The sequence below is a fragment of the Solenopsis invicta genome, chromosome 5 (genome assembly GCF_016802725.1).
Source record: "Solenopsis invicta isolate M01_SB chromosome 5, UNIL_Sinv_3.0, whole genome shotgun sequence".
NCBI classification, from domain to species: domain Eukaryota; kingdom Metazoa; phylum Arthropoda; class Insecta; order Hymenoptera; family Formicidae; genus Solenopsis; species Solenopsis invicta.
The window spans coordinates 22,348,473-22,368,566 of NC_052668.1; the positions used below are offsets into that span (position 1 = coordinate 22,348,473).

Here is a 20,094-nt window from a genome sequence, read left to right on the forward strand (position 1 = left end):
AATAAACTATATATTTTATTTTGCATCAAAACTATTACTGCAGCTGGAAATCCATCTTAAGCGGCATTAAAATCTCCGAAACATTAGCAAACACACACGATCAAATATTATATAAAGTATTATATTGTTTACTATCTAAATGCACTATACATTTTAATCAAAGAAATAATCATATAATATATACAAAAAAATGATTGTTAAATATTACGTGACGATTATATCCTACTTACATTTTCACAGATATTCTACAAAGTAAAAAATTATATGTTGTTTAGGTAACGTTATGTATTATAAGCTTTCGTTATCAAAAGTTAATCCTTTCATTGTTTCTAATAAGAAAACTTTTTGTTTTTTATAATAGAGGAAAGTCGTGAATATATTCGCATGCACCCCTTCGAAAGTTTCCATACGTACATACATTATCTAAGCACTTGATATGACATTTCAATTGTAAGTTGTAGAAGGCATCAGCAGGATCAAACATAGTTATTTTTCACAGAATCGGAAAACTTGATCAATATGAGAATATTGAACCATAAAAACTTCCATGAAAACGATTTACTATTTTCATCTTCCGCTTTACGTGTAATAAAAAGTTTAACAGTTTTACTTTCTTGCCACAATTATCATAGAATACAAAAAAAACGCCGTACAAACCTAAATGTACATTTATCTTTATTTAATCTACTGACATTATTAGAACAAGTCAAAGTCAAAAACATAAAGAAGTCATAAAACATCACGATTGTTGTGAAAAATATTTTTATAAGCAAATCAAAGTATTACTGTGATATATAATCAAGACTATTACTAACGGTCAACATGCAACACGAAAAATAGAGGGGGGGGGGGTGCAGGCGAAAGAAACACAAGATTTAAGATAGGAAGAAAAGTTGAAGCCAATTTGCCATTCTCAGTTGCTTGCAAAAAAAATGTACACGTTGACGAATGAAAGCACTATTCGTGGAAAGCGCAATCCTGACCCTCGGTGAGCAAGTTGACTTGGTGGAAACCCTCTTGCTTTCAAACCCTCTCACGCAACATTTTAATCTTTAATACGCGCAAGCGCAACGAATTTACTTTACTGGCAGCTCTTATTTCCAGCGGTCAGTTGCCATTCAGATTGCATAAGGATTTGACATAAGATCGACAAGAGAATGCTGAGCAAAGAGCATTATAAAGATGACATGGTTTACATCACACAATTGACGAGACACATTTTGAGCTTACTCGGAATCTGGCCGATTTACAACAGGAGCAAATCTACCGGCGACAAATTTTGGAAAAACTTCTTGATCTCACTGTGTAACATTCTCCTCTATTGCGTCCTGATTCCCGGTCTTCTCTTTTGGTTGATTGAGAAAAGAACACGCGTCAGGGTTCAAACGATGCCTTTGCTTATCTTTGTCATCATGGCCTGTAGTAAATACAGTACTCTGATATACCGTGAAACAAACATCAGACGTTGCTTGATGCACATCGAGGAAGATTATAAGACCGCGATCAATGAGAAAACGCGAGCCACAATGCTCGAATCCGCGAAGATCGGACGACGCTTAGTTACACTTTGCGCGATTTTCATGTATACCAGCGGGCTCTCTTTCCGATTGGTCTTGCCGTTTGCTAGAGGAAAAATCGTGACTGCGCAAAACATCACGATCAAACCCTTGCCATGTCCGGCTTACTTTATTGTTTTCGATGTACAAGTCAGCCCCGTTTACGAACTGATTTTTGCATTACAAGTATTATCCGGGTTAATCACTTATTCGATAACAACAGGTTTATGTGGTCTCGCAGCCGTTTTCGTGATGCATGCCTGCGGTCAACTGAAGATTCTGGTGACTTTGATGAAAAATCTCGTCGAGGAGCAATGGCAAGAGAAACAGGAAGTGAACAGAAAGCTGGCTACAATGGTACAACATCAAATAAGAATTCGAAGGTAAGAATTTCGTCATACTAATTTTTGTTAAAACTATGCACGTCAAATGTGTAACGTACGTAGCCGTATTGAATAGTTGATTATTTGCTAATCGATAGTTAACATCATATATACGTACAGAATGTAGTTAATTTCTTCAGTTTTCTGTTTCTTTATTTTGTGAATATATTGATTAGTCAGTGTCGCTGACATTTTAGTTTTTTACAATTGGTGGAAAATACTCTGCAACAAGCGTGTCTATTAGAATTGTTTGGATGCACGACGATAGTCTGCCTTCTCGGATATTTTATAATAATGGTTCGTAATTCTGTAATATCCGGAAGTTACAATATACATAACAAAAAACGAAAAGAAAAAGTGTTCCGTGCAATAATGTAACATTTATAGGAATGGGAGAATAGCAACTTGATAGCTATGTGCTCCTACTTTTCATCACTTATATCCATGATGATAAACATGTTCATGTTTTGTTATACTGGTGAACAGCTTACTGTTCAGGTACATTTGTCTATTTATTTTTATGGTAAACATTATATCTGTGCCACAATTATTCCTGTAATATATAATAATATATCACAATTTGTTAATTTATAAGACAAAACTGTTTGCAAGAATGCACTAGAGAAGAAGTTGTTAAAATTTCTCATAATATTTTATAAGCGATGTTTACATATAACATCGAAATGATTCAACAGAAAATTTTTGACAATATTACACATACTTGATCATATCAATAACAGGCAGAGAAAGTAGCTAGAACATCTTGCATGCTTGAGTGGTACCGTCTTCCGAACAAGGAGGCGCGTGGGATTGTATTGGTGGTTATAATGTCGAACCTGCCTCTCAAGATCACAGCTGGAAAAATCATGGATCTATCACTCAAAACTTATGGTGATGTAAGCATATTCAAAAATATGTACTTTTTTTTTAGAAATAATCAAAAATAATTATAGCACCACAAGTAAATCAGTTATCTAATATTTGTTATTATCATCATAACGTAATGGGCGTTAACCAAATATGTTTTTTTTAGTCAGTAAATTGTATTAATTAAAAACTAGTTGAAATCATCACGAAATAATAAGTGAATAACTGCGAGATATTGTGCTTGTTTTTCAGGTTGTAAAAACAGCTGTAACGTATTTTAATATGCTTCTAAAAGTAACTGATTGAATATTTCTATTCACATCTTTTTCTTGTTGGAATCACGACTATGAACGCATGGTAATGATAACGTCATATGCTGATGATACAGATGTATCAAGTACAAAAGCTTGGTATAATGTACATATATATACCTATATATATATATATATATATATATATATATATATATATATATATATATATATACATATATATATATATACATATATATATACATATATATACATATATATACATATATATACATATATATATATATATATATATATATATATATATACATATTCTTGTTTTAGACACATTTCTTCTGTATAAAAGAGTATGTAAAAAATTTTTGGTTTTAATTTATTTCTCACGACAAAACTGTATCTTAAAATTTCATATTCACAGTTTAATTAATCATCTAATTACTACTTTATCTTTTTATAAATTTATATAAAATATATTTGTATTTTAATGCAAAATGAATAAGATCACACATTAGAAATTAAAAAAGTAACAGAAATATAATTCCTTCTTTATCAATCATATATACATATATATAAGATCAATAATACTTTATAATCTTTAACATCTGTATAGCATGTAGCATGTGAGCAAATCAAAGTATCATACGATGAAACTGTTACTGAGGGCTGTGTGTGTTACAATTGTTAGTTAACGTTTATTCTTCAAAACAACAAGCTGAATATCGTATCAGTAACATTGCGTACATGACATGTGAAAAATATAAAAATTAAACACAATAAAGAAATATATATCACGTAATATTAATTTAAATATAATTTACACAACTTAATATTAATCCTTAAATAATTAATTATATAATTTTTCTCCTCGTAAAATATCAAGTGCCATTTCAATGTCGTACCACATCTTCGTAGCATAGCACACAAATAGTAATATATATTAAACAACGTGACGCTTGATATTTAAATTCATTATATCTTTAAAGAATTGATCACGATGACATAAACAAAACAAATTGTTTATTGTTGGAGATATTATATTACATGATAATGTAGTACATGTGCATAATTACGTAATGATTGCAATTACTTTTCCACAGATACTGTGCCAAAAGTCGTATTTGCTTATATATTAATATCCAGTGGGCTTTTTGAAGTTAATCCTTTTATTGCTTCCGACAAGAATACTTACTGTCCTTGTGCAATGGGGGAGAAATATTACAAACATATTTGCATGCAATCCCTTCGAAAGTTTCTATACATATATTATCTATTCGCTCGATGTGACATTTCAGTTGCAATAGAGAGAGTCAATCGTCAGTAGAATAAAACTTGATTATTTTTCAGAGAATCAGAGAACTTAGTCAATGTGAGCACATTGAAGCACCTTCTGTGGAAACGAAGGAAGTTTGCCGCTTTCATTTTCCTTTTTTCGCGCAGTGACAAATTTAACAAGTTTATTTTACTGCAACAAGCAGCTGTCATAGAATATAATAAGACACTGCACTAATATACACATATTTTTATCTTTATTTAATCCACTGATGTTATCGAAATTGTCAGAAGTATCATGACTGTTGTTATATACATTGATATCTAGGAGAATCAAAGTGTTAATATACTACGCGATCGAAACTATTGCTGACGGTCAACGTCCAACGGATGTACACGTAAGTTTTAATACAGAAGAAAAAGTTAAGGTAGACAACTCTCCGTTTCTTAAAAATAATGTGCACGTCAACAAATGGAAATATTATTCGTTGAAAATTGCAATCCTGACCCTCGGTGAGCAAGTTGACTTGGAAACTCTCCTGCTTTCAAACTCTCTCACGCAACATTTTAATCTTTAATACGCGCAAGCGCATGCGATCAACGAACTTACTTTGCTTGCAGCTCTTATTTGCAGCAGTCAGTCGCCATTCAGTTTGCGTAAAGTTTTCATGTAAGCTCGACAAGAAAATGCTGTGCAACGAGCATTATAAAGATGACATGATTTACGTCACACAATTAACGAGAAATATTTCGAGCTTACTCGGAATCTGGCCTGTTTACAAAAGAAGAGCTACGAGCGAAAAAGTTTGGAAGTACTTTTTGATCTGTATCTCTTATGCTCTTCTCCTGTGGGTCCTGATTCCCGGTGCTCTCTTCTGGTTGATTGAAAAAAGGGCACGCGTCAGGGTTCGAACGATACCTCTGCTTTTCTATGGTATCATGGCCTGTAGTAAATACGGCACACTGATATACCATGAAACGAACATCAGACGTTGCTTGATGCACATTGAGGAAGATTATAAGACCGCGATCAATGAGAAAACGCGAGCCACAATGCTCGAATCCGCGAAGATCGGACGACGCTTAGTTACACTTTGCGCGATCTTCATGTACGGTAGCGGCCTCTTTTTCCGATCAATCCTGCCGTTTGCCAAAGGAAAAATCGTCACTGCGCAAAACATCACGATCAAACCTCTGCCTTGTCCGGCTAACTTTATTGTTTTTGATGCACAAGTCAACTCCGTTTACAAACTGATTTTTGCATTACAAATATTATCCGGGTTAATCACTTTTTCGATAACAACAGGTTTATGTGGTCTCGCAGCCGTTTTTGTGATGCATTCCTGCGGTCAACTGAAGATTCTGGTGACTTTGATGAAAAATCTCGTCGAGGAGCAATGGCAAAAGGAACAGGAAGTGAACAGAAAGTTGGCTACATTGGTACAACATCAAATAAGAATTCGAAAGTAAGAACTTTGTCATACTAATTTTTGTTAGAACTATGCGCGTCAAATGTGTAACGTACGTAGCGTATTGAATAGTTGATTATTTGCTAATGGAGTTAACATCATATATACGTACTGAATGTAATTAATTTCTTCATTTTTCTATTTCTTTATTTTGTGAATATATTGATTAGTCAGTGTCGCTGACATTTTAGTTTTTTACAATTGGTGGAAAATACTCTGCAGCAAGCGTGTCTATTAGAATTGTTTGGATGTACAATGATACTCTGCCTTCTCGGATATTTTATAATAATGGTTCGTAATTCTGTATATCCGGAAGTTAGAATATACATAACAAAAAGCAAAAAGAAAGAGTGTACTGTGCAATAATGTAACATTTATAGGAATGGGAGGATAGCAATTTGATAGCTATGTGCTCCTACTTTTCAACACTTACATCTATGTTGATAAACATGTTTATATTTTGTTACACTGGTGAACAACTTACTGTTCAGGTACATTTGTCTATTTATTTTTATCGTAAAAAATTATATTTGTGATACAATTATACCTATAATATAATAATATATCACAATTTGTTAGTTTGTAAGACTGTTTGCAAGATAATATTAAAAAAGAAGTTGTTAAAATTTCTCATGGTGTTTTATAAGCGATGTTTAAATATAACATCGAAATGTTTCAACAAAAAATTTTTGACAATACTACACATACTTGATAATATTAATAACAGGCAGAGAAAGTAGCTAGAACGTCTTGCATGCTCGAGTGGTATCATCTTCCGAACAAGGAGGCGCGTGGGATTGTATTGGTGGTTATAATGTCAAACCTGCCTCTCAAGATCACAGCTGGAAAATTTATGGATCTATCACTCAAAACTTATGGTGACGTAAGCATGTTCAAAAGTATTTACTTATTTTTTCAGAAATTAATCGACAGTAATTGTGGCACCACAAGTAAATCAATTATCTAGTAGTTGTCATTATCATCATAATGTAATGGACGTTAACTAAATATATTTTTTTTAGTCAGCAAATCGTAGTAGTGAAATCTAATTAAAATCATCACAAAGTAATAAGTGAATAACTGCGAGATATTGTGCTTGTTTTTCAGGTTGTAAAAACAGCTGTAATGTATTTTAATATGCTTGTGAAAGTAACCGATTGAATATTTCTACCCATATCTTTTTCTCATTGGAATTACGATTATGAACGCATCGTAATGATAACGTCATATGCTGATGATATAGATGTATCGAGTACAAAAGCTTGGTATGATGTACATATAATATACCTATATATATATATATATACATATTCTTGTTTTAGACACATTTCTTCTGTATAGAAAAATATGTAAAAAATTTTTGTTTTTAATTAATTTCTCACTACAAAACTGTATCTTAAAACTTCATAGACACAGTTTAATAATTAATTATCTAATTACTATTTGATCTTTTTATAAATTTATATAAAATGTATTTTTGTTTTAATGCAAAATAAGAACACATATTAGAAGATAAAAGTAACAGAAATATAATTTCTGCTTTATCATATATACATATATATAAAACCAATAATACTTTATAAGTTTTAACTTCTGTGTAACATGTAGCATGTGAGCAAATCGAAGTATCATATGATGAAACTGTTACTGAGGGCTCTGTATGTTACAATAGTTAGTTAACGTTTATTCTTTGAAACTACAGTCCAAGCAATAGTTTCGATTGCATAGTACAGTAATACTTTGATTCTCTTAGATATCAATGTATAGAACAACACTCGTGATATTTCTGACGATTCTAATAACATCAGTGGATTAAATAAAGATAAAAGTACGTTTACATTAGTACAATGTTTTATTGTCAGTGTACATATATATCGTATCAGTAGCATTGCATACATAACATAAGAAAAATATAAAAATTAGACACGATAGAAAAAATATATATGACATAATTGATTTAAATATAATATACGCAAATATTAATCTTTAAATAATTGATTACATAATTTTTATCTTCATAAAATATCAAGTATCATTTTAATGTCATATCACATCTTCGTAGCATGGCACACGATCAAATAGTAATATATATATAAAACAACGTGACGCTTGATATTTAAATTCATTATATCTTTAAAGAATTGATCACAATGATATAAAGCAAAAAAAATTGTTTGTTGTTGGAGATACTATATTACATGATGATGTACATACACATGATTACGTAATGATTACAGGTTCTTTTCCACAGATACTATGCCAAAGAAAAAGTCGTATTTTGCTATGTATTAATATCCAGTGTTTTTTTACATTACTTCTTTCATTGCTTCCAATAAGAGAACTCACTCTCCTTTTGCAATGGGGGAGAAAAATTACAAACATATTTACATTCAATCCTTTCAAAAGTTTCTGTACATACATTATCCATTCGCTCGATGTGACATTTCAATTGTAACAGAGAGAATCAATCGTCAATAGAAACTTGATTATTTTTCAGAGAATCAAAGAACTTAGTCAATGTGAGCACATTGAAGCACCTTCTGTGGAAACAATTTGCCGCTTTCATTTTCCTTTTCTCGCGCAGTGACAAATTTAACAAGTTTATTTTCCTGCAACAAGCAGCTATCATAGAATACAATAAGACACTGCACTAATATACACGTACTTTTACCTTTATTTAATCCACTGATGTTATCGAAATCGTCAGAAGTATCACGACTGTTGATATACATTGATATCTAAGAAAATCAAAGTATTACTGTACTATGCAATCGAAACTATTGCTGACGGTCAACGTCCAGCGAAAGTAAACATGAGTTTTAATACAGGAAGAAAAGTTGAGGTAGACAATTCTTAGTTTCTTAAAAATAATGTACACGTTGACGTATGGAAATATTATTCGTGGAAAGCGCAATCCTGACCCTCGGTGAGCAAGTTGACTTGGAAACTCTCTTGCTTTCTAACGCTCTCACGCAACATTTTAATTTTTAATACGCGCAAGCGCAAGCGATGGACGAATTTACTTTACTGGCAACTCTTATTCGCAGCGGTCAGTCGCCATTCAGTTTGCGTAAAGTTTTCACGTAAGCTCGACAAGAAAATGTTGCGCAACGAGCATTATAAAGATGACATAGTTTACATTACACAATTGACGCGTACTGTTTTGTATCTACTCGGAGTTTGGCCTGCTTACAAAAGAAGATCTACGAGCGAAAAAGTTTGGAAGTACTTTTTGATCGTGATCTCTTATGCTCTTCTTTTCTGCGTTCTGATTCCCGGTGCTCTCTTCTGGTTAATTGAGAAGAGAACACGCGTCAGGCTTCAAACAATCCCTTTACTTCTCTTTGGTTTCACGGCCAGTGGTAAATATGGCAATTTGATAATCCACGAGAACAGTATCAGACGCTGCTTAAAGCACATCGAGGAAGATTATAAGAGCATTCGCAGCGAAAAGGCACGAAACACAATGATCGAATCCGCAAAGATCGGAAGACGGCTGGTCATACTTTGCGCGATCTTCATGTACGGTAGCGGACTCTCTTTTCGATCAATTTTACCATTTGCCAAGGGAAAAATCGTCACTGCGCAAAACGTCACGATCAGACCTCTGCCTTGTCCGGGTTACTTTCTTTCCTTTGATGTACAAATTAGTCCCGCTTACGAGCTGGTCTTCGCAATACAAGTATTATCTGGTTTAGTTACTTATTCGATAACAACAGGTTTATGTGGCCTCGCGGCAGTTTTTGTGATGCATGCCTGCGGTCAGCTAAAGATTCTGATGAATCTGATGAGAAATCTCGTCGAGGAACAATGGCAAGAAAAACGTGAAGTAAATAAGAAGTTGGCTGTAATGATCGAACATCAAATAAGAATTCGAAGGTAAAGGTTAAGTAATTTTTATTAAAATTATATGCATCAAATGACTTAATTGTATACTTATAATTGACCATTCGCTTATTGGAATTTAACATCATATATAAGCAGAATGTAATTATTTCTATTTTCTTATTTTCTGAATGTGTCGATTCGATGTAGTCAACATTTCAGTTTTTTGCAATCGGTAGAAACTACTCTACAACAAGCGTGTCTAATGGAATTGACAGGGTGTACGGCGGTAGCCTGTCTTCTAGGATATTTTATAATAATGGTTCGTAATTTTATGTGTTCAAGAGTTTCAATAACGAAACAAAAGGAAAGAAATATTTCTTGCAATGTAACATTTATAGGAATGGGAAAATAGCAATTCGATAGCTATGTGTTCCTACTTTACAGCACTTGTGTCGATGATGATAAATATGTTCATGTTTTGTTACACTGGTGAGCAACTTACTGTTCAGGTATAATTATTGATTTATTTTTCTAATAAAATTTTTATTATGCGATGATGATAAATTCCCCAATTATGACATATGTATAAAATTAAGACATTTAAAAAGATATTTAAAAAGAAATTGTTGGAAATGTTTCTATAATACTTTTTAAACACTTTTTAAATCCACGAATTTTTTTTATCGTTGCATTGCACTTGATAATATTAATGACAGGCAGAGAAAGTAGCTAGAACATCTTGCGTGCTGGAGTGGTATCGTCTTCCAAAAAAGGAGGCGCGCGGAATCGTGCTAATAATAATCATGTCAAACATGCCTATGAAGATCACTGCTGGGAGGATTATGGATCTGTCATTCAAGACATACGGCGATGTAAGCATATATGTTCAAAACCATTCATTAATTTTATTTTTTAAATTAGCAAAATTAAATTCGCACTACAATTAAATTCTAGTGTAACGCACCTGTAACGCACCTAGTGTAACGTACATCAATCACATGCAACTTTTCTCACTCAACATGTCGTGCTAATTTAACAAACCATGACAAAGTAATAAATGATTTATTGCAAGATATATATATATATATATATATATATATATATATATATCTATATATATTACGATTGCTTTTTACAGGTTGTCAAAACAGCTGTGACGTATTTTAACATGCTCCTAAAAGTAACTGAATGAATATTTCTAATTTGTATCTCTTTCTTCTCGACGAAATCATGATTATGAATGGTAAAGTCATATCTTATGTGATAATATGTCATGATATAGATGTGTCAAATACAAAAGTTTAATATACATATATATTTTTGATTTAGATATGTTTCTTCTGTATATATAAGTGTGTAAGAAATTTTTATTTGTCTGTACGGTAAAATTTTACATTAAATTACAGTAAACAGTTTGACAATTAATTATCTCTCTATAATTACTATTTTATCTTTTTATAAAGTTATAAAAGGATATAAAAAACATATACATATACGTATATATATGAAATTATTGTCGTTGTATTATATATTCTTTAATTTTTGCATACGATTGGATCACGCAAGCAAAACAAAGTACTATATGATATAACTGGAGTTGTTATACATCAATTGTCAGTCAACATTCATTCTTTGAAACTACAGTCTAGGCTACACATCATATTGATAACATAGTGCATCACATAAGCATATGAAAGATATAAAAATTAAACATGGTGTGCATAATATGATGTAATATTGATATATTCTTATATAATTGATTGCATAATCTTGTTTCTCACAAAATATCAACGTTGTATAACATTTCAATGTTGTATAACAATAGTAATCCAGGCAGCCTGTTTAGAATCTCAACATAAGATATCTTAAAAACGTCTTGAAGATATTTTATAATATAATGTATAAAAGACGACTAAATAATGTCTTATGTTCCGATTTTGGTGCTGTCTAAGTCTAAGAAACTGTACAATAAGCAATACTCATCTATTTTGATTCAACACCATTACAATGTATTTAGAAATCCATCTTACGCAGCATTTAAATCTCCAGAGCACTAGCATGATCCGCATTCAAAATGTCATCCTATATGAAATATAGTAATGTTCGCTATCTAAATACATTTTAACTGAGGAAATACAATGATATAATCAATAAAAAATACTATTTGAGATATAGTCAGATAAGTACAATTACTTTTCTACGGATATTCTGCCAAGTCAAAAGCTACGTTTTGCTTACTGCTATTATCCGTGAATTATCTTTACAAAACGTTAACCCTTTCATAGCTTCCAGAAAACTTTCTGTTCCTTACTGTGAGGGAAAAATCAAAAAAATCTGCACGCAATCTCTTTGAAAGTTTTCATACATTAGTTATCCGTTTGACGTGGCTCTTCGGTCCCCTCGATACGCAGGCGCGCATGAATTATAAATTACTTTTCTCCCAACAAAGGTTGCTCGCTGCGCACAGGCGTGTCTTTTCTCTGTATCGCGCGTTACAGGCATATTTCCATGCTACGCGGTATCATACCATGAAGTGGAAGGACTCCTTGTAAGAAATTGTAGAATCAATTTCTGTTTTTCAAGATGTTTGCCAACAAGTATTACGAACGCGACATAGGGAACGCTTTCGCGATGCATCGCTTCTTCTTTCGCATGATAGGCTTATGGCCATTCGCGCACGCAAATTCTCTTCTTCTGGAACAGTTAGAGACAATCGTGGTGGTTTTCGTGTGTTTCGCGTGTCTCATTGTCGAAGCAGTTCCGACCTTGCTCTATGTATTCATGGTGCTGACGGACATTCGTGTGCAACTGAAAGTCATGGGCAGCGCGATGTTCACCACAGTTGAAATCATGAAGTATGTTTACATGCTGTTTTACAAAAGTCAAATGCGAAACTGTCTAATATTGGTCGACGAAGACTGGCAAAACGTCGTCAGTCCGAGCGATCGCACCTCGATGATAGAAAAAGTTAAGATTTGTAAACGTCTGGTTGTGTTGTGTGCCGTAATCCTATATAGCCTCAACATAATTGTTCGAATAGTCATACCGTTGTCAGTAGGAAAGATCGTTACTCCACAAAATATCACAATCAGACCAATGCCGCATGTGGCCTATCTGGTCATACTTGATGTGCAGCAGAGTCCAGTTTATGAAATCACATATATCATGCAATTACTAGGAGGCTTTTTCAAGTATACGATTGTAGTGACAACCTTTAGTTTCGTGACTCTTTGCGCGATGCACTTTTGCTCACAATCGAACATACTTATAACATTAATAAATGATTTCGTGAACGAGAGTCGACCGGAAAACTTGAACAAGAAGCTGTCCATTGTCGTGGAGCATCAAATCAGAATAAAGAAGTAAGTTTTTCCTTGCGCACATTAATATGATCAATTCACTGATTTCTTTTAAAATAATTCATTAGAGATTATCAGAGCTTAGTACACAGTAGTACATTCTAATGCAAAATGGGTAATGTGTCATCGATTATCAAAGATATATGGAATTAATAACCAGTGACTTTTGTTAAAAACAATTTTTCATAGTTTTCTCGCCATACTTTTTAGTTTCTTGCAATTGGTGCAGAGCGTCACCCAGTATCCAAGTTTAGTAGAAGTCCTGGGATCTACTGTGATGCTATGCTTCGTAGGATATTGCATTATCACGGTGCGCGAAAAATATTTACGCGACAATGAATTTTGAGGGAAATATTAGTTTAGATAAACGTGATGCAAAATACTTATGTGATGTCATGTTCTATAAAAAATTAATGAGATTTTTCAATTTACAGGAATGGGAAGATCAGAATATTCTTCGTCTGTGTGTATATTCCCTCATACTAGTAATGTTCGTTTTCAACGTATTTATTTACTGTTATATGGGCGAACAAATCATCGAGCACGTATGTATCAAATCGTTGTTCACTATCAGAAACAGTATAGTCGTAAGATATTTAGGAAATAACGGAATAGAGCGTTTACGCGTTATTTTTTTCATTTACGCATCACAGTAATTAATTGATAAAAACTAGGCAGGACAAGTAGCATTAACAGCATGCACTTTGGAATGGTACCGTCTTCCGGATACACAAGCACGGGCGTTGATTTTACTTATAATCGTTTCTGAAACTCCATTTAAGCTTAAAGCAGGAAGTTTCATTGATCTTTCTCTCAGAACGTTTGGCAATGTAAGTGTGACACAACTATTTTTTAAAGTTTTAATCTAATAATAAAGTTAATATCGTATGAAAATTTTTGCAGAAAGAGCAATTAATAAAGATGACATATATACATTTTAGATTACCAAGATGGCCTTAACATACTTTAATATTCTTCGCTCGCTTTTATGAATTTCAAGAATTAATAGTAAATATGTAGATAGTAGAGTAAAAATCTTGATAGCAATAAAAATCTGTAACTATAAAATAGAAGTATTAATATAAATTTTTAAAAATATTTTTATTTCAAATACATTTACTAATTTAATATTCATTTATTAATAATCACTCAAATCTCGTTGCATAATTCATGAGTTAGATTTATCTTCCAACTGATGAATGTGCACATAAAGTGATAAAAATGTTCAAATAAAAATATATTACGGAATTATTTAAAAAACATATGCAAGTATAAGGTAACTCAAAGGATTGCGCTCTTGTGTCTTTCGTATACATAGTTTACCTTAACGAATAATCGTGTGATTTTTTAACTTAATTAAAAATACATCACGATTAATCATAGCGTTTTAACTGATATTTGTTAACAATATAAAATACGTTTGTTTCTTAAAATGCCTAGAGTATATTTTTACGTGCTTTGAACTGTAATAATCGATTAAATGTCGAGATTACTCTATAAAAAAAAATTTACATATTGTATTAATTTGCACTATTATCATTGAGAAACGTGAGTGAAAAAAAGATGCTATTTCATTACTTACTGAACAATATTCTACACTGACTTTTACATAGTAGATAAAATTTCCTGAGAAATCCGATCGGTATGTGAGGTTTACCTTAAACCTCAACTCTACCGTATAACTTTTCATCTTTCTTAGAAAATCAACCCTTGCCTCCAAGTTCAAGTTCCAAACAGGAAGGTTGCAGCACACAGCGATCATTTCAAAGTTTCTTCTTACCATTGCCATGCCATCATAATATGAAATATTAATGATCCAAAAGGCACACGTGCGCATAGTAGTTTTCGCATGCGCGCGACAGTCGATTTCATCTTTACATAACGATCAGTAGCGATCGAGTTTGCGGCTTACAAGCACAAAGGCCGCGAAATCAATATCTTTTTATTCTTTTGTCGCGGGAGAAAAACGTGTTATTAAACGTACTTTTATAATTCCACAATGAATCTTCTTTTGGAGAAGCATTCAAATAAAAATTACAAGCAAGATATAGAATACGTTACCAAACAAACAAACTTTCTTCTACGAATACTCGGCATTTGGCCTCTACTTGACAGAGACCTGTCTGTCGTCGAAATAGCCTGTAAGATTCTTCTGATAATCATTTGCTGTATTCTCGTTTGCTTCGAAAGCATTCCCAGTATGTTATATTGCATATTCGTGACCGTGGAAGAACCGCGTATGAAATTGATGATGATCGCTCCTACGATCTATTCGTTTACCTCTCTTACTAAGTACGGCGCTCTAATTGTCTACGAAAACGAGATCAGAAAATGCTTCAGGCACATAAAAGACGATTGGAAGTTCATCGCGATGTCGGGCGCGAGGGATATCATGATGGAGAAGGTGAAGACTGCCAGAAGCATGTTCACTATCTGCTGTACCTGCCTGTACACCGCCGCTCTCTCTTATCACACGATCGTGCCATTAACGCGGGGAAAAGTTATTACCAGTAATAACGTAACGATCAGACCGTTGGCCTACGCGGGATATTTCGTCCTCTTCGACGAACAGCGTAGTCCAGCTTACGAGATCGTGTTTACGCTACAGTTCTTCGGCGGATTCGTCATGTATTCCGTCACGATCGTGACGTACGGACTCGCTGCTCTTCTCGTCATGCACGCGTGTGCGCAGATGAAAATTTTGATGATGTTAATGGAAGAGCTTGTCGACGAGCGAGCGTGCAAAGAGAAAAATACGGACGAAAAGTTAGTGGCGGTGGTCGAACGTCAGATAAGGATACGAAAGTAAGACTTTTTTTCCATTTTTATTAACTTTACGATCTAATTCTGTCCTGCAATAGTAATACTATTGCTTCTAGTTTCCTGTGTCTGGTGGAAGACACGCTGCAAATAAGTAACTTGTTTGAAATATTAGCAAATACAACAATGATGTGTTTCATGGGATACTGTATCTTGACGGTAGGCAGAACGTTCAAATCGTGTCACGGTGAATAGAATTTTCTAGTCATATATATTACCCCGCAATATCCACATTAATTTCACATCGATAATTTGTCGCAAAAATCTAACTATTGAGTGCATGTTGAACAGGAGTGGCAAGACGGAAATACCGCGAATGCGTATACATTTGTCGTTGCTCTAGCTTCCGACATAGTTAATATCTTTCTTCTTTGCTACATCGGCGAATATATTATTGATACAGTAAGTTCATTGTGTGTGTTCATTAAATTCTATCACGTTAACTTCAGTTTGTATTAATACTTTGTCGCGATTATCGCATTTTTAAACGTGTAGAAGTGAAATCTTACATAAGTGAAAGCAATTCCATACACATTTATTACAATAGGCGGACAAAGTAGCTTGGAAAACAAATATGTTAGAATGGTATCGTCTTCCAACCGAGAGAACACGCGATATGGTGCTAGTAATACTTGTATCGCATATGCCGTCGAAGCTTACGGTGGGAAAATTCATCGTCCTTTCTTTAAAGACATTCGGCGACGTAAGCGAAATATATATTTCTATTTGAAACATTGCAAAATCTGTCTGAAATGATTGATTACCCATGTTACATATTGCTCTTTGATATTAAGAGAATTTGTTTCCTAAATGAGAAACGTTTGTTAATTATTTTAGGTGATGAAATCAGCCGTCGTGTACTTCAATATACTTCGCACGGTTACGGAATAAACAACGATGATGATCATGGAAACAAAAATACAGTTTGTTAATAATGCAAGTATTAGGAAATGCAGTAAGTATAACTATGTACGAGTATGTAAGTCGTATAGAAGAACGTGTGCTATAAAAAATGATAAAGTTCTCACAAATATTATAATATATTTATTTATGAAATATTTAATTGTGTGCCTTTTGAAACAAAATAACATACTTTGCAAGAAAAAAGTAATTCGATAATTATTTAACTAACACACACCTCTCTGTTTTGTGCAAAAACAATTTTGCAGTATCAATTGACTGTGTATATCTACAACAGTTAGGCTAAATAGAGGATCCCTCGTAGAACATAATCAAAACTGTTAGCTTCGTAGTCAACGTTATGATTGTAAGTTAGAATTGAAAAAGAAAGAAAGTTAAATGTAATGATTTTCCCAGTCGCTGGGCTGGGAAAATCATTACATTTAACTTTCGGTCAATGCACATAAGCGGATAAGAATACATTTCATAGAAAAGCAATCTCGCCCCTCTGGCGGACAACTTTATTTACAAAGTTTTCTGCTTTTGTTCTCTCCTCTCACGCGACGTTTAAATCTTTAAAATGCGCGAGCATATGCGCGAGCGCCGAGTTGACTTCGCGGTCAGCGAAGTGCCCTTCGATGACAAACGGTGATTCAGTTCGCGTTCAGGTTTTGCATGAAATGCACGTCAAGTGAGCCGAATAAAGAGCACCGTAAAATATTTGTCGAGATCCGTAGAAAAAAAAAAATGCCGCAAAACGGGCAGCATCAGAACGATATCTTGTACATCACGCAACCAACTCGCAAAATTTTGCGCGCACTCGGCGCTTGGCCCTCCATCAGTAAAGGGAGATCCATATATCCGAAGGCTCACAATCTCTTGCTAATCTGTATAGCCTACGCTCTCCTTTCTTCCGACATTATACCCGGTAGCCTTTTCTGGGTAATGGAGAAAACAACGCGCATTAAACTACAGATCATCCCTGCTCTTATCTACGACTTCATGTCCGCCATTCAATACGGCATCTTCATAGTTCGCTATGATCAGGTCAGGCGATGCTTGAAGCACGTTGAGGAAGATTGGAAGAACATTCTCAGTGCGGACGTACGAAACATTATGTTGCGATCCGGGAGGACGGGAAAGCGTCTGGTTACGATCTGTGGAGCCTTTATGTACAGCGGCGCCTTAACTTTCCGAACAATCTTACCGTTATCAATGGGAAAGACCGTTACTGATCAGAACGTCACGCTGAGACACTTGACGCTGAGACACTTGGCCTGTCCGGGTTACTTCTTTTCCCTTGACGTTCAAGTTAGCCCTGTTTACGAAACGGTCTTTATAATCCAGCTTCTAACATCAATCGTTACAGTTTCGATCGTGACAGCTGCATGTGGCCTCACCGCGATTTTCGTCATGCATGCCTGCGGCCAACTGAAAATCCTGATCAACTTGATGAAAAGCCTCGTGCAGAAACAGTGGCTAGAGGAGCGTGAAGTGGATAAGAAGTTATCTGAGATAGTCGAGCATCAAATAAGAGTGCGCAAGTAAGTCCATTTCAATTGTAAATGTTATTTCGTGCTCATCGCACATTTATGCTAATTAAAGTGTATATTAATAATGATACTTTCTAACAATGTACTCGATGGAAAATATTAATTTTTTTCTCTTTCATATTATTGCCACTTATTTTTTTTGTTCACTAGTCCAAGTAGCGTTAATTGTATCAACGGTGATTTCAGATTTTTACGATTGGTACAACATACTTTGCAGGAAATATATCTGATGGAAATTCTAGTGAACTCGATAACTATTTGCATTTTAGTATATTTTATGTCAATGGTTCGTACGTTGATCAATTAATTTTAGTAAGAAAATAATTTCAATATATTTAAATATATTAAAATGAAAGAAAGGAAAAGAACAAAGATTCAATAATTATTTATTAAAATTTAAAATTTTATTTGAATTCTCAAATCCTCATGCTGATACATATTTTGTTGACATTTTTGACAAATAGTCTTTTCAGATTTTGACTGATCAGTAATAATTTAATAATAATATAATTACGTAAAACATTTATATTTATAGGACTGGCAAAATAGGAATGTAACATCTGTATGCAGTTATATGATAAGCATTGCAAATGTAACAATCCATATGTTTCTATTTTGCTATACCGGTGAACAGCTTACAAGTCAGGTATGTGTCTCGCAAATATTGAACGTATTCGATCTTTAGTGCAAGTAACAATAATGAAAGCAGCAATAGAAGACAACGTCCTGTAATTAGAATAATTTATCTTAAAATTATTTGCAATTAAAGTTGCATTCAATTCTGTAACAGTCTTAGCACGCAAATTCGTGTTTTATAAATACCTTTATATCATGTTAATATATCATGAAAGAAATATATGAAACGTGTTACGCTATTCTTAAAATATAGCAAATGAAAATTTGATGAAAAGAAATTTTATGTTACAACGTGATGATAAATCCAATAATAGGCGGAAAAGGTAGCCATTGCATCTTGCGAACTTGAATGGTATCGTCTTCCGGACAGAAGAGCGCGTACTGTCATATTGTTGATGATTATGTCTAACGCGCCAACTAAAATTTCCGCTGGAAAGTTTGTTGATCTCTCGCTCAAAACATTTGGTGATGTAAGTAAATTAACATTGAATTAATTTACTTGTTTCTACAAAATTATATTAAAAAAAAAAAAAAAAAAAAAATTAACATAAAAAAAAAATATATATATATATAACGTCTGATATTTTTTTATTATTCAACAATAAGATAAACAGCTATATTATAAATGTTTAATAAAAAAAAAAAAAAAATATATATATATATATAAGCATTTTATAGTATAGCTGTTTATCTTACCGTTGAATAATAAAAAAATATCAACGTTCCACATCTGTAATATTTTAAATCGCAATCAAATAATTTTTAGTTAGATACTTTTTTATAAACATCATGTCATTTACATATATAGAAATTTTGTTAAACGTATGCCTGCTATTTGCAATCACTATAATTTACTAAGAACAAATCAAAATAAAAAACACAAACAAATAAACATATTTTTTAGGTCGTGAAAACAGCTGGAGCATATTTTAACATGCTCCGAAATGTAATCGAATAAATATTTAATTTTTAATATAGTTAAAAATATAACGTAAGTTGTAATCATTATATCATGTTATATAAATCAGTTATATGAGTCGAATACAAGATCTTAATGCAATGTACATGTGATGCATAAAAATTATTTGAATATATATAATATTTTATTATATTTTATTGAACAATTTATGCCATTACATGTGTACTTTTATTTCTAATAAAAATAAAAGGCATACCTGTTAT

The 20,094-nt window shown here is 33.2% G+C and overlaps 6 protein-coding genes and 1 long non-coding RNA gene across 10 annotated transcripts; 6 read left to right on the forward strand and 1 right to left on the reverse strand.

The window, feature by feature from the left end:
• Window positions 1-1,157: 1,157 nt before the first annotated feature.
• LOC105198023 (odorant receptor 13a-like) lies at window positions 1,158-3,874 on the forward strand. The gene is made up of 5 exons (XM_026131288.2): window positions 1,158-1,939; window positions 2,137-2,236; window positions 2,327-2,437; window positions 2,680-2,835; window positions 3,059-3,874. Exons 1-5 carry the CDS (start codon window positions 1,158-1,160, stop codon window positions 3,110-3,112), a joined length of 1,203 nt encoding a protein of 400 aa, XP_025987073.2. The 3' UTR covers window positions 3,113-3,874.
• On the reverse strand, window positions 2,370-17,079 carry LOC120357706. 2 transcript variants are annotated; one of them, XR_005574713.1, is made up of 3 exons: window positions 16,962-17,079; window positions 2,661-2,794; window positions 2,370-2,492 (listed from the first exon to the last, which is right to left on the reverse strand). It is a non-coding gene; the product is annotated as an uncharacterized LOC120357706 (long non-coding RNA). The 2 variants fall into 2 exon arrangements; XR_005574712.1 differs by lacking the exon at window positions 16,962-17,079 and adding an exon at window positions 4,268-4,406.
• LOC105195319 (odorant receptor 22c) lies at window positions 4,911-7,346 on the forward strand. Of its 2 annotated transcripts, XM_026131911.2 has the most exons (5): window positions 4,911-5,813; window positions 6,008-6,107; window positions 6,197-6,307; window positions 6,544-6,699; window positions 6,924-7,346. In XM_026131911.2, exons 1-5 carry the CDS (start codon window positions 4,939-4,941, stop codon window positions 6,975-6,977), a joined length of 1,296 nt encoding a protein of 431 aa, XP_025987696.2. In that variant the 5' UTR covers window positions 4,911-4,938; the 3' UTR covers window positions 6,978-7,346. The 2 variants fall into 2 exon arrangements, with proteins under 2 accessions (XP_025987696.2, XP_039304863.1); XM_039448929.1 differs by having other exon boundaries at window positions 6,544-7,346.
• On the forward strand, window positions 8,561-11,069 carry LOC105195320 (odorant receptor 33a-like). 2 transcript variants are annotated; one of them, XM_039448943.1, is made up of 5 exons: window positions 8,917-9,695; window positions 9,864-9,963; window positions 10,043-10,153; window positions 10,361-10,516; window positions 10,783-11,069. In XM_039448943.1, exons 1-5 carry the CDS (start codon window positions 8,917-8,919, stop codon window positions 10,834-10,836), a joined length of 1,200 nt encoding a protein of 399 aa, XP_039304877.1. In that variant the 3' UTR covers window positions 10,837-11,069. The 2 variants fall into 2 exon arrangements, with proteins under 2 accessions (XP_039304876.1, XP_039304877.1); XM_039448942.1 differs by lacking the exon at window positions 10,783-11,069 and having other exon boundaries at window positions 8,561-9,695; window positions 10,361-10,612.
• On the forward strand, window positions 11,217-14,075 carry LOC105195321 (odorant receptor 4). Its single transcript, XM_026130921.2, has 5 exons — window positions 11,217-13,006; window positions 13,214-13,313; window positions 13,438-13,548; window positions 13,678-13,833; window positions 13,945-14,075. Exons 1-5 carry the CDS (start codon window positions 12,228-12,230, stop codon window positions 13,993-13,995), a joined length of 1,197 nt encoding a protein of 398 aa, XP_025986706.2. The 5' UTR covers window positions 11,217-12,227; the 3' UTR covers window positions 13,996-14,075.
• Window positions 14,972-16,930, forward strand: LOC105195322 (odorant receptor 13a-like). Its single transcript, XM_011160697.2, has 5 exons — window positions 14,972-15,808; window positions 15,883-15,982; window positions 16,115-16,225; window positions 16,371-16,526; window positions 16,661-16,930. The coding sequence occupies exons 1-5, from the start codon at window positions 15,003-15,005 to the stop codon at window positions 16,712-16,714; spliced, it is 1,227 nt and encodes a 408-aa protein (XP_011158999.2). The 5' UTR covers window positions 14,972-15,002; the 3' UTR covers window positions 16,715-16,930.
• A 187-nt stretch (window positions 17,080-17,266) lies between the features above and the next one.
• LOC105195323 (odorant receptor 13a) lies at window positions 17,267-20,023 on the forward strand. Its single transcript, XM_026131038.2, has 5 exons — window positions 17,267-18,267; window positions 18,463-18,562; window positions 18,812-18,922; window positions 19,227-19,382; window positions 19,817-20,023. The coding sequence occupies exons 1-5, from the start codon at window positions 17,399-17,401 to the stop codon at window positions 19,868-19,870; spliced, it is 1,290 nt and encodes a 429-aa protein (XP_025986823.2). The 5' UTR covers window positions 17,267-17,398; the 3' UTR covers window positions 19,871-20,023.
• The last annotated feature ends 71 nt before the right edge of the window (window positions 20,024-20,094 follow it).